We start from the raw sequence: 13,798 nt of genomic DNA, 5'->3' as shown, positions 1-13,798 counted from the left end.
CCCCACACACACACACATGCAGTATTATCCCCCTCCCCCACACACACACACACGTGCAGTATTATCCCCCCCCCACACACACACACATGCAGTATTATCCCCCTCCCCCCACACACACACACATGCAGTATTATCCCCCTCCCCCCCCACACACACATGCAGTATTATCCCCCTCCCCACACACACACACACATGCAGTATTATCCCCCTCCCCCCCACACACACACATGCAGTATTATCCCCCTCCCCCCCACACACACATGCAGTATTATCCCCCTCCCCACACACACACACACATGCAGTATTATCCCCCTCCCCCCCACAAACACACACATGCAGTATTATCCCCCTCCCCCCACACACACACATGCAGTATTATCCCCTCCCCCTACACACACATGCAGTATTATCCCCTCCCCCCCACACACACACATGCAGTATTATCCCCCTCCCCCCACACACACACACATGCAGTATTATCCCCCTCCCCCACACACACACATGCAGTATTATCCCCCTCCCCCCACACACACACACATGCAGTATTATCCCCCTCCCCCCACACACACACATGCAGTATTATCCCCCTCCCCCCCACACACACACATGCAGTATTATCCCCCTCCCACACACACACACACATGCAGTATTATCCCCCTCCCCCCACACACACACATGCATTATTATCCCCTCCCCCCACACACACACATATGCAGTATTATCCCCTCCCCCCTACACACATGAAGTATTATCCCCTCCCCCCTACACACATGAAGTATTATCCCCCTCCCCCCCACACACACATGCAGTATTATCCCCCTCCCCCCCACACACACACACATGCAGTATTATCCCCCTCCCCCCACACACACACATGCAGTATTATCCCCCTCCCCCCACACACACACATGCAGTATTATCCCCCTCCCCCCCCACACACACATGCAGTATTATCCCCCTCCCCCCCCCACACACACACATGCAGTATTATCCCCCTCCCCCCCACACACACACACATGCAGTATTATCCCCCTCCCCCCCACACACACACATGCAGTATTATCCCCCCCCCCCACAGACACACACACACATGCAGTATTATCCCCCTCCCCCCCACAAACACACACATGCAGTATTATCCCCCTCCCCCCACACACACACATGCAGTATTATCCCCTCCCCCTACACACACATGCAGTATTATCCCCTCCCCCCCACACACACACATGCAGTATTATCCCCCTCCCCCCACACACACACACATGCAGTATTATCCCCCTCCCCCACACACACACATGCAGTATTATCCCCCTCCCCCCACACACACACACATGCAGTATTATCCCCCTCCCCCCACACACACACATGCAGTATTATCCCCCTCCCCCCCACACACACACATGCAGTATTATCCCCCTCCCACACACACACACACATGCAGTATTATCCCCCTCCCCCCACACACACACATGCATTATTATCCCCTCCCCCCACACACACACATATGCAGTATTATCCCCTCCCCCCTACACACATGAAGTATTATCCCCTCCCCCCTACACACATGAAGTATTATCCCCCTCCCCCCCACACACACATGCAGTATTATCCCCCTCCCCCCCACACACACACACATGCAGTATTATCCCCCTCCCCCCACACACACACATGCAGTATTATCCCCCTCCCCCCACACACACACATGCAGTATTATCCCCCTCCCCCCCCACACACACATGCAGTATTATCCCCCTCCCCCCCACACACACACACATGCAGTATTATCCCCCTCCCCCCCCCACACACACATGCAGTATTATCCCCCCCCCCCACAGACACACACACACATGCGTGCACGCACTCACAAGTACATGCTGTGTCCTGGTGACAGCAATGTTTGTGACATTTCTTATTCAGTTCATGTGATGGACAGTAGCCTATTGATTGTGACTTTCCATAACTTCTGACCTCTACTGTCCTCCATAGGTAATACCAGGAACACAGAGAAGCTGACCTCTGACCTATTCCCTGTCCTCCGTAGGTAACATCAGGAACACAGAGAAGCTGACCTCTGACCTCTCCTGGCCTCCGTAGGTAACATCAGGAACACAGAGAAGCTGACCTCTGACCTCTCCTGTCCTCCGTAGGTAACATCAGGAACACAGAGAAGCTGACCTCTGACCTCTCCTGTCCTCCGTAGGTAACATCAGGAACACAGAGAAGCTGACCTCTGACCTCTCCTGTCCTCCGTAGGTAACATCAGGAACACAGAGAAGCTGACCTCTGACCTCTCCTGTCCTCCGTAGGTAACATCAGGAACACAGAGAAGCTGACCTCTGACCTCTCCTGTCCTCCGTAGGTAACATCAGGAACACAGAGTAGCTGACCTCTGACCTCTCCTGTCCTCCGTAGGTAACATCAGGAACACAGAGAAGCTGACCTCTGACCTGTCCTCCGTAGGTAACATCAGGAACACAGAGAAGCTTACCTCTGACCTCTCCTGTCCTCTTTAGGTAACATCAGGAACACAGAGAAGCTGAGCTTTGATAAGCAGCAACAGTATGAGGTCCTGGTCACAGCCTTCGACTGCGGACAGAAGAGATCCACAGAGAGTGTGGCGGTACACATCGACGTTAAACCTGTCTGCAAACCTGGCTGGCAAGGTGATTAGTATTAGGAGGGCTGAGCCGTGGGGGTTGTACATAGGGGTCTGTCTCACTGTCTTTCTGTGTCTCGCCTAATGCCTTTGATTCAGTTTGCTTAAAAACTGTCAGTGATCAGTGTCTCTGTCTTTTGAAGTATATTTATGTGGGTGGGTGTGCATGTCTCTCTCTCTCTCTCTCTCTCTCTCTCTCTCTCTCTCTCTCTCTCTCTCTCTCTCTCTCTCTCTCTCTCTCTCTCTTTGTGTGTCTTTCTCACTCCTTTGGGAAAGGGTTGTCAAATAGCTGCTGTAATCAACCCAGCTGATACAGCTCTTAACACCTGTTCACAAGTCAAGAATATCAGAACAGGAACATCACGAGACAGGAATATCACAAGACAGGAATATCACAAGACAGGAATATCACAACAGCAATATAACAAGACAGGAATATCACAAGACAGGAATATCACAAGACAGGAATATCACAACAGGAAGATAACAAGACAGGAATATCACAACAGGAATATAACAAGACAGGAATATCACAAGTCAGGCTACAGAAATACAGCAACAAGTGTTCACAGCGTTCATTGGGACTCCACTCACAAATATAAACAGGAATCCGAACGTCTAAGAACACACACACACACACACACACACACACACACACACACACACACACACACACACACACACACACACACAGAGCACAGAGGGAGGCCAGGGCTTATGTTGTGCAGGGTGACATTAGCCGCTCTCCCACGGCTCACAGTTAATCCTCTCTTTGAAAACAGTTTGCATTTTGTATTTCACAAATTAGGATTTTAAACGTTTCATTACAGGAAGAAGCTTCCCTCTCACTTCCCTCTGTGAGTGGACACTGATCCCTTTAGGCAGTGTCAAGAGGGAGACGGTGGTGTAAGAGACAAGGGGGGTGGAAAATGTCATGGTCAGGAATTATCAAAGGACATGTCGTATCACCAGTCTCCTGCACTCTTAGAAATAAAGGTGCTATCTAGAACCTAAAAGGGTTCTTTGGCTGTCCCCGAAAGATAACCCTTTGAAGAACCCTTTTTTGGTTCCAGGTAGAACTCTTTTTTTGGGTTCATGAAGAACCCTTTGCACAGAGGGGTTTACCTGGAACTAAAAAGGGTTAAACCTGGAACCAAAAATGGTTCTCATATGGGGACAGCCGAAAGAACCCTTTTGGAACCAGTGTAAAGTTGTGGCCAAAAGTTTTGAGAATGACACAAATTCTAATTTTCACAAAGTCTGCTGCCTCGGTGTCTTTAGATATTTTTGTCAGATGTTACTATGGAATACTGAAGTATAATTACAAGCATTTCATAAGTGTCAAAGGCTTTTATTGACAATTACATGAAGTTGATGCAAAGAGTCAATATTTGCAGTGTTGACCCTTCTTTTTCAAGACCTCTGCAATCTGCCCTGGCATGCTGTCAATTAACTTCTGGGCCACATCCTGACTGATGGCAGCCCATTCTTGCATAATCAATGCTTGGAGTTTGTCAGAATTTGTGGGGTTTTGTTTGTCCACCCGCCTATTGAGGATTGACCACAAATTCTCAATGGGATTAAGGTCTGGGGAGTTTCCTGGCCATGGACCCAAAATATCGATGCTTGTTCCCCGAGCCACTTAGTTATCACTTTTGCCTTATGGCAAGGTGCTCCATCATGCTGGAAAAGGCATTGTTCATCACCAAACTGTTCCTGGATGGTTGGGAGAAGTTGCTCTCGGAGGATGTGTTGGTACCATTCTTTATTCATGGCTGTGTTCTTAGGCAAAATTGTGAATGAATGGTCTCAGGATGCAACATGAATGGTCTCAGGATGCTTTACTGTTGGCATGACACAGGACTGATGGTAGCGCTCACTGTAACAAGGGTCATCTAAAGGGGACCAAGGTGCAGCGTGTAGAGTCCTCATATTTACTTTATTAATGAAACACTTAACAAAAACAGCAAAACGACCACTAACAGTTCCGTCAGGTAACACATACAAAACGGAAAACAACTACCCACAAAAACCCCATAGACAAACCCCAACTTAAATATGATCTCCAATTAGAGACAACACGAACCTTCTGCCTCTAATTGGAGATCATCAAAACTCAACCTAGAACTAGAAAACCAGAACAAAACATAGAAACAAAAAACATAGACTGCCCACCCATATCACACCCTGACCTAAATAAACAGAAAAACACAACTCTCCTAGGTCAGAGCGTGACAGTACCCCCCCCCCCCCCCAAAGGTGCGGACTCCCGGCCGCAAACCTGAGCCTATTGGGGAGGGTCCGGGTGGGCATCCATACTTGGCGGCGGCTCTGGTTCCGGGCGTAGAACCCCCCCCCGCCCACTGATCCCCCTGCTTCTGTGTGTCCGGAGGAATCAGGCCGTGGGTCATCGCCGGAGGCTCTGAAATGCCACCCACCATTGAAGACTCTGGGCTGCAGACCGCCGTTGAAGACTCTGGGCTGCGGACCGCCGCTGAAGACTCTGGGCTGCGGACCGCCGCTGAAGACTGGGCTGCAGACCGTCGCTGGAGGCTCCGGACTGAGGAGTGTCGCTGGAGGCTCAGGACGGAGAAGCGTCGCTGGAGGCTCCGGACTGGGAGGCATCATAATAGGTTCCGGACTAGTGATCGTTGCTGCTGGCTCCATGCCATGGATCATCTCTACAGGTTCCGCGCCATGGATCATCACTGGAGGCTTCTTACCATGGATTATTCCTACAGGCTTCGTGCCATGGTTTATCCCTACAGGCTCCGGAACATTTATAATCCCTCCAGGCTTTTTGCCAAGGATTATCTCTACAGGTTCCGGGCCATGGATTACCTCTGCAGGCTTCGTGCCATGGAACATCCCTACAGGCTCCGGGCCATGGATCATCACTAGAGGCTTAGTGCCATGGATCATCTCTATAGGCGTCGGACCATCGATTATCACTGGAGGCTTTGTACGTGGAGCTGGAATCGGTCTCACCGGACTGGGGAGACGCACTGAGGACCGAGTGCTCAAAGCAGGCACCGGCCGTACTGGGTTATGGATGCGCACTGGAGGGAGAGTACAAAGAACAGGCACAGGACGTACTGGATTCTGGAGGCGCACTGGAGGGAGAGCGCGAGGAGCAGGCACAGGACGTACTGGGCTATGGAGGCGCACTGGAGAGAGAGTGCGAGAGGCAGGCACATGCTCACCACAATAAGCACGGGGAGTAGACTCAGGCCTCACCCCTGGCCCAGCCAAACTACCCGTGTGTCCCCCCCAAAAAAATGTTTTGGGGCTGCCTCTCGTTCTTCCCAGGTAGGCTCCGATATCGCTCGATTACCTGGCCCCAAGTCCAGTTTCTCCTCTCCATCCACTCTTTATGTGACCAGGTGTCCATTTCTGCCTTGGCACGCCGCTTGATCCAATCATGGTGAGTAGTTCGGTAACGCGGGTCGTCTAAAGGTTACCAAGGCGCAACGTGTAGAGTGCTCATATTTACTTTATTAATGAAACACTTAACAAAAACAACAAAACGACCACCAACAGTTCTGTCAGGTAACACATACAAAACGGAAAACAACTACCCACAAAAACCCCATAGACAAACCCCAACTTAAATATGATCTCCAATTAGAGACAACACGAACCAGCTGCCTCTAATTGGAGATCATCAAAACTCAACCTAGAACTAGAAAACCAGAACAAAACATAGAAACAAAAAACATAGACTGCCCACCCATATTACATTTACATTACATTACATTTAAGTCATTTAGCAGACGCTCTTATCCAGAGCGACTTACAAATTGGTGCATTCACCTTATGATATCCAGTGGAACAACCACTTTGCAATAGTGCATCTAAATCTTTTAGGGGGGGGGGGGGGTCAGAAGGATTACTTTATCCTATCCTAGGTATTCCTTAAAGAGGTGGGGTTTCAGGTGTCTCCGGAAGGTGGTGATTGACTCCGCTGTCCTGGCGTCGTGAGGGAGCTTGTTCCACCATATCACACCCTGACCTAAATAAACAGAAAAACACAACTCTCCTAGGTCAGAGTGTGACACTCACCTTGTCTTCTCCGGACAAGCTTTTTTCCGGATGCCCCAAACATTCGGAAAAGGGATTCATCAGAGAAAATGACTTAACCCCAGTCCTCAGCAGTCCAATCCCTGTACCTTTTGCAGAATATCAGTCTGTCCCTGATGTTTTTCCTGGAGAGGTGGCTTCTTTGCTGCCCTTCTTGACACCAGGCCATCCTCCAAAAGTCTTCGCCTCACTGTGCGTGCAGATGCACTCACACCTGCCTGCTGCCATTCCTGAGCAAGCTCTGTACTGGTGGTGCCCCGATCCCGCAGCTGAATCAACTTTAGGAGACGGTCCTGGCTCTTGCTGGACTTTCTTGGGCGCCCTAAAGCCTTCTTCACAACAATTGAACCGCTCTCCTTGAAGTTCTTGATGATCCAATAAATGGTTTATTTAGGTGCAATCTTACTGGCAGCAATATCCTTGCCTGTGAAGCCCTTTTTGTGCAAAGCAATGATGACGGCACGTGTTTCCTTGCAGGTAACCATGTTTGACAGAGGAATAACAATGATTCCAAGCACCACCCTCCTTCTGAAGCTTCCAGTCTGTTATTCGAACTCAATCAGCATGACAGAGGGATCTCCAGCCTTGTCCTCATCAACACTCACACCTGTGTTAACGAGAGGATCACTGACATGATGTCAGCTGGTCCTTTTGTGGCAGGGCTGAAATGCAGTGGAAATGTTTTTGGGGGATTCAGTTCATTTGCATGGCAAAGAGGGACTTTGCAATTAATTGCAATTCATCTGATCACTCTTCATAACATTCTGGAGTATATGCAAATTGCCATCATACAAACTGAGGCAGCAGGCTTTGTGAAAATTAATATTTGTATCATTCTCAAAACTTTTGGCCACGACTGTACTACAACAACAATGTCATGTTAATGTAGTCCCCTTGTCAATTTATAAGGGTTATACATCTCTCAAAAGTCCTTGTTCGATCTGTCAGAGAGCCCTGGCATAAAAGTAACAGAACAATAACATGTCCTTAAGAGAGGAGAAGAGAGAGAGTGATTGAGAGAGAGAAGAAGATGGAGAGAATGAAAGAAAGATTGTGGTGAAGAGGGAGGAGGAGGAAGTATTGCCAGCCTAAAGCACAATCTGAACTTTTTAAACATCCCCTCATTTCCACTTGCTCTCTCCCTCTCGTTCTTGCTGTCCTGGAAGATCTCTCTGAGTTGGAGCAGTCGGGAAAACACACACAAACAAGCACACACACACACACACACACACACACACACACACACACACACACACACACACACACACACACACACACACACACACACACACACACACACACACACACACACACACACACACACACACACACACACACACTCCAGACAACCACTTCTGTTTTCTATTACAGCTGCTGTTTTCACTCCTCTCCTAGTCCATCTCTCCATCCCTCCATCCCCCCACCTCTCTCCCTCTCCAGTCAGTCACAGAAACAGTAATGCTTAACGTGGGTCACTAACATCTAGTTATCATCCATAAATAGGCCGTGTGACCCTGCGTGCGTGTGAGTACGGCTGTATTTGTGTGTGAGAGAGAAGAGAACGTCCTCTGCAGGTGACTGTGTGAGATAGAGTTCAAGCTATTTTTCTGTGTCTATGCACATCTGAACTTTCACATCATTACCATGCGTCCGTCCGTCCGTCCGTCCGTCTGTCTGTCCCCATAATGACACATGTTCTAGTCCCTGTAAACCACTGATAGATGTCCCAGACACCACAGGCATCACTGACAGCAGATTGTCATATTGCAGATACACACCAAAAACACATCTGCATATTCAGCCATAACCCATGGTTTATCCTCATCCTTTGTTGTAGTGGCTGTTTGTTCTAAGCTTTGTTGCACACTTCCCCATCAGCCATGGTGATTCTGCCCTCTTCACCCCAGAATGAAACCTGACCCTACGGGTGCTGCATAATAAATCAAGGTGATGGGTGTTCATATTTGTGTCCCATCTGCAAAGGATGTATTCAGCAATGATAATAACATGGAAGGGTAAAATAGGATATTTATTTTGGTTGATTGCTGTTCATTGTAGGATTTGAAATGTTTGCTTTGGGTGTATTTCAGTGTAACTTTTGACTGTAAGAAACTGGGTGGAAATAATGTAGAAATCAAAGTTATGTCTAGACCAAGCATCTTAGCTCAGAAGGAAGTCTGAGAGGCATTTTCTCTTCCTGAGAATGGGAAAACTATTGTCTGGCAAGCTGTTTCAGAAACCTCTTAAAGCCAATCAGATTGGTAGGCTGGCCTTGGGCACTGGACCTGATAAGAGGAGGAAGATAATTAATTTTAAAAAAGGGGAAGAAGGAAAGGAAGAAATAAATGACTTGGCTCTTCTTCTTCTTCTTATCCTGTCCTCCTCCTTCCTTCCTCTCTTCTGACACTGCGGTGTGACTTGTCTGGCTCTTTTCCTCTCTTTTTCTTTCTCTTTCTTTCTCTTTCTCTGTCTTTTCCCCCCTCTCTCTCACAGTCTCTGTCTTTCTCTTTCTCACACTCTTTCTCTCTCTCGCTCTCTCACTCTCTCTCTTTTAGGGCTGTAGAAAAGCAAAAACAAGCAAAAATGACTTGGCTGCTGTAGGTTGATTCACCTCAGTCGATCTACAAACAGCTAGCCTATTAGCTATACAGTGGTACAGTATATACCCCTGTGATAATGGATCACACTGACATGTAGCATCTTTCAACGAAATGAAAACGTACAACATTTTTAGAACTGTATGTTTGCATTTTGATAGCATTTTAATATAGACCTATAGGGAAAATACGTCATGTGCATGTTGAAAAATATATATATTTTGTTTGATAAAAGTAGTATAGATTTTCTCTATATATTTATATTCCAGACTGTCCTTCTGATACTGCTTGTTCTCACATGTATTATTATTATTTATTGTGTTTTTGTTGTATTGTGTGTATTGTTTTGTATTGCTAGATATTACTGAACTGTTGGAGCTTGCTAGATAACACAAGCATTTCGCTGCACCTGCGATAACATCTGCAAATCTGTGTACACGACCAATAAACTTTGATTTGATTTACCGTCAGCTAGCCACTGACATATCTATAAGCGACTACTTACCATCCGTGCACACATTCTCAGAGAGTCGGTTTTTGTTTGTTTGGGGGACGTCTGTATCCATGGCAGGAATCGTGGGACGGTTTTAGAATTAACTTTTGTCCGGAATCTCACAAACACACTGTCATCAGCATCTCAAGTTGTTTACTTGAGCCCACTGCGAGCTGGGGTAGTTTGTCTCACATCTCAGGCCCTGAGAAAGTGGTGAATGTACTGCTAAAAAGGCAAATCCCGGGGACGCAGGCGAACATAACAAACAAGCCACTGTTCATGATTCCATTCGTTCAGAGAGGCAGACGCGATTAGAACTCAGTCACATCAAGAATGTAAGCGTTCGGGGCTTTCATCAATGCTGGGAGCAATACTTAGATGTTGACCCGTAACTGATATTCTATATTGTGTACAAAATGCTGTACATATATACAGTATAGTCAAAAGTTTGGACACACCTACTCATTCAAGGGTTTTTCTTTATTTTTACAATTTTCTACATTCTAGAAAATTTGTGAAGATGTCAAAACAATGAAATAACACACAAGGAATAATGTGGTAAACTAAAAATTAAACAAATCAAAATATATTTAAGCCCAAATAAATGCTTCCAAGAGTTCAAGTAACAGACACATCTCAACATCGATTGTTCAGAGGAGACTGCATGAATCAGGCCTTCATGGTCGAATTGCTGCAAAGAAACCACTACTAAAGGACACCAATAATAAGAAGAGACTTGCTTGGGCCAAGAAACATGAGCAATGGACATTAGACTGGTGGAAATCTGTCCTTTGGTCTGATGAGTCCAAATGCGCATTTTTTTGTTCCAACCGCCGTGTCTTTGTGAGACGCAGAGTAGGTGAATGGATGATCTCCGCCTGTGTGGTTCCCACCGTGAAACATGGAGGAGGAGGTGTGATGGTGTGGGGCTGGTGATGTCTGTGATTTATTTAGAATTCAAGGCACACTTAACCAGCAGGGCTGCCACAGCATTCTGCAGAGATTAGCCATCCCATCTGGTTTGCACTTAGTTGGACTATTATTTGTTTTTCAACAGGACAATGACCAGAAACACACCTCCAGGCTGTGTAAGGGCTATTTGACTGAGGAGAGTGATGGAGTGCTGCATCAGATGACCCGACCTCAAGCTAATTGAGATGGTTTGGGATGAGTTGGAGTGAAGCAGCCAGCAAGTGCTCAGCATATGTGGGAACTCCTTCAAGACTGTTTGAAAAGCATTCCAGGTGAAGCTGGTCGAGAGAATGCCAGCTTTTCACAATGCCAGTGTGAAAAGCTGTCATCAAGGCAAAGGGTGGCTACTTTGAAGAATCTCAAATGTAAAATATATTTTGATTTGTTTAACACTTTTTTGGTTACTACATGATTCCATATGTTATTTCATACTTTTCATGTCTTCACCAATATTCTACAATGTAGAAAATAGTTAAAATAAAGAAAAACCCTTGAATGAGTAGGTGTGTCCAAACTTTTGACTGGTACTGTATATAAAAAAAATGAGAGAGGTGTCGGTGTCCTCGGTGTCCTCATATGTAGTTACGGCCACGCTCTCTGTCTCTCTCTCTCTCTGATTAAGAGGTCTGATAAGGCTATGTAGTTCTCCCAGACACCACACACTCTCTGGCCTCTTATCAACTCTCCTCTCAATTCAACTCTCTCTATCCTCTAGTAGTGTGAGGACACACTGAAGGAAGACAAGGGCTGTCTGTTAGATCTGTTATTTTTTATTTTATTTCACCTTTATTTAACCAGGTAGGCTAGTTGAGAACAAGTTCTCATTTACAACTGCAACCTGGCCAAGATAAAGCAAAGCAGTGCAACACAAACAACAACACAGAGTTACACATGGAATAAACAAACATTCAGTCAATAACACAAGAGAAAAGTCTATATACAGTGTGTGCAAATGAGGTAAGATAAGGGAGGAAAGGCATTAAATAGGCCATAGTGGCAAAATAATTACAATTGAACAATTAAACACTGGAGTGATAGATGTGCAGAAAATGAATGTGTAAGTAGAGATACTGGGGTGTAAAGGAGCAACAACAAAAAAACTGTATGGGGATGAGGTAGTTGGATGGGCTATTTACAGATGGGCTATGTACAGGTGCAGTGATCTGTGAGCTGCTCTGACAGCTGGTGCTTATTTCAGTCTCCAGCTTCAGAGATTTTTGCAATTCGTTCCAGTCATTGGCAGCAGAGAACTGGAAGGAAAGGCGGCCAAAGGAGAAATTGGCTTTGGGGTTGACCAGTGAAATATACCTGCTGGAGCGCGTGCTACGGGTGGGTGCTGCTATGGTGACCAGTGAGCTGAGATAAAGCGGGGCTTTACCTAGCAAAGACGTATAGATGACCTGGAGCCAGTGGGTTTGGCTACGAATATGAAGCAAGGGCCAGCCAACGAGAGCATACAGGTCGCAGTGGTGGGTAGTATATGGGGCTTTGGTGACAAAACGGATGGCACTGTGATAGACTGCATCCAACTTGCTGAGTAGAGTGTTGGAGGTTATTTTGTAAATGACATCGCCGAAGTCAAGGATCGGCAGGATAGTCAGTTTTATGAGGGTATGTTTGGCAGCATGAGTGAAGGATGCTTTGTTGCGAAATAGGAAGCCGATTCTAGATTTAATTTTGAGTTGGAGTTGCTTAATGTCAGTCTGGAAGGAGAGTTTACAATCTAATCAGACACCTAGGTGTTTGTAGTTGTCCACATATTCTAAGTCAGAACCGTCCAGAGTAGTGATGCTGGACTGGCGGGCAGGTGCGGGCAGCGATCGGTTGAAGAGCATGCATTTAGTTTTACTTGCATTTAAGAGCAGTTGGCGGCCACGGAAGGAGAGTTGTATGACATTGAAGCTTGTCTGGAGGTTAGTTAAAACCTCTTACATCTAGACGTTCCGCTAGCGGAACACCTGCTCCAATATCCAATGGTGGGCGTGGCGCGAAATACAAATTCCTCGAAAATCCGAAAACTTCCATTTTTCAAACATGACTATTTTACACCATTTTAGAGACAAGACTCTCCTTTATCTAACCACACTGTCCGATTTCAAAAAGGCTTTACAGTGAAAGCAAAACATTAGATTATGTCAGCAGAGTATCCAGCCAGAAATAATCAGACACCCATTTTTCAAGCTAGCATATAATGTCACAAAAAACAAAACCACAGCTAAATGCAGCACTAACCTTTGATGATCTTCATCATATGCCACTCCTAGGACATTATGTTATACAATACATGCATGTTTTGTTCAATCAAGTTCATATTTATATCAAAAACCAGCTTTTTAAATTAACATGTGACGTTCAGAACTAGCATTCCCACCGAACACTTCCGGTGAATTTACTAAATTACTCACGATAAACGTTCACAAAAAACATAACAATTATTTTAAGAATTATAGATACAGAACTCCTTTATGCAATCGCGGTGTCCGATTTTAAAATAGCTTTTCAGTGAAAGCACATTTTGCAATATTCTGAGTAGATAGCCCGGCCATCATGGCTAGCTATTTTGACACCCACCAAGTTTGGTACTCACCAAACTCAGATTTACTATAAGAACAATTGGATTACCTTTGCTGTTCTTTGTCAGAATGCACTCCCAGGACTTCTACTTCAATTACAAATGTTGGTTTGGTTCCAAATAATCCATAGTTATATCCAAATAGCGGCGTTTTGTTGTGCGTTCAAGACACTATCCGAAGGGTAAAGAAGGGTGACTTGCCCGGCGCGTTTCGTGACAAAAAATGTCATAATATTCCATTACTGTACTTCGAAGCATGTCAAACGATGTTTAAAATCAATTTTTATGTGATTTTTCTCGTAAAAAAAGCGATAATATTCCGACCGGGAAACCCTGTTTTCATTCAAAGACTGAAAATAAAAACATGGAGTCGTCTAGTGCACGCGCGGGCCGTCTCATTGTTCTCAGATCGACCACTTACCAAATGC

General features: G+C 46.0%; 1 protein-coding gene across 1 annotated transcript in view; it reads left to right on the top strand.

Annotated features, from left to right (window-relative positions):
- The window catches only part of LOC106591008 (calsyntenin-2), a 529,723-nt gene that overhangs the window by 357,955 nt on the left and 157,970 nt on the right, over positions 1–13,798 (top strand). Inside the window, exon 5 of the mRNA XM_082966721.1 lies at positions 2,514–2,663. Within this exon, the coding sequence (XP_082822847.1) occupies positions 2,514–2,663 (150 nt within the window). The remainder of the gene's footprint in view (positions 1–2,513; positions 2,664–13,798) is intronic.

This window comes from Salmo salar, chromosome 20 (genome assembly GCF_965601325.2).
Source record: "Salmo salar chromosome 20, fSalSal1, whole genome shotgun sequence".
Classification (NCBI taxonomy): domain Eukaryota; kingdom Metazoa; phylum Chordata; class Actinopteri; order Salmoniformes; family Salmonidae; genus Salmo; species Salmo salar.
This window is presented reverse-complemented; position numbering and strand designations above follow the sequence as displayed.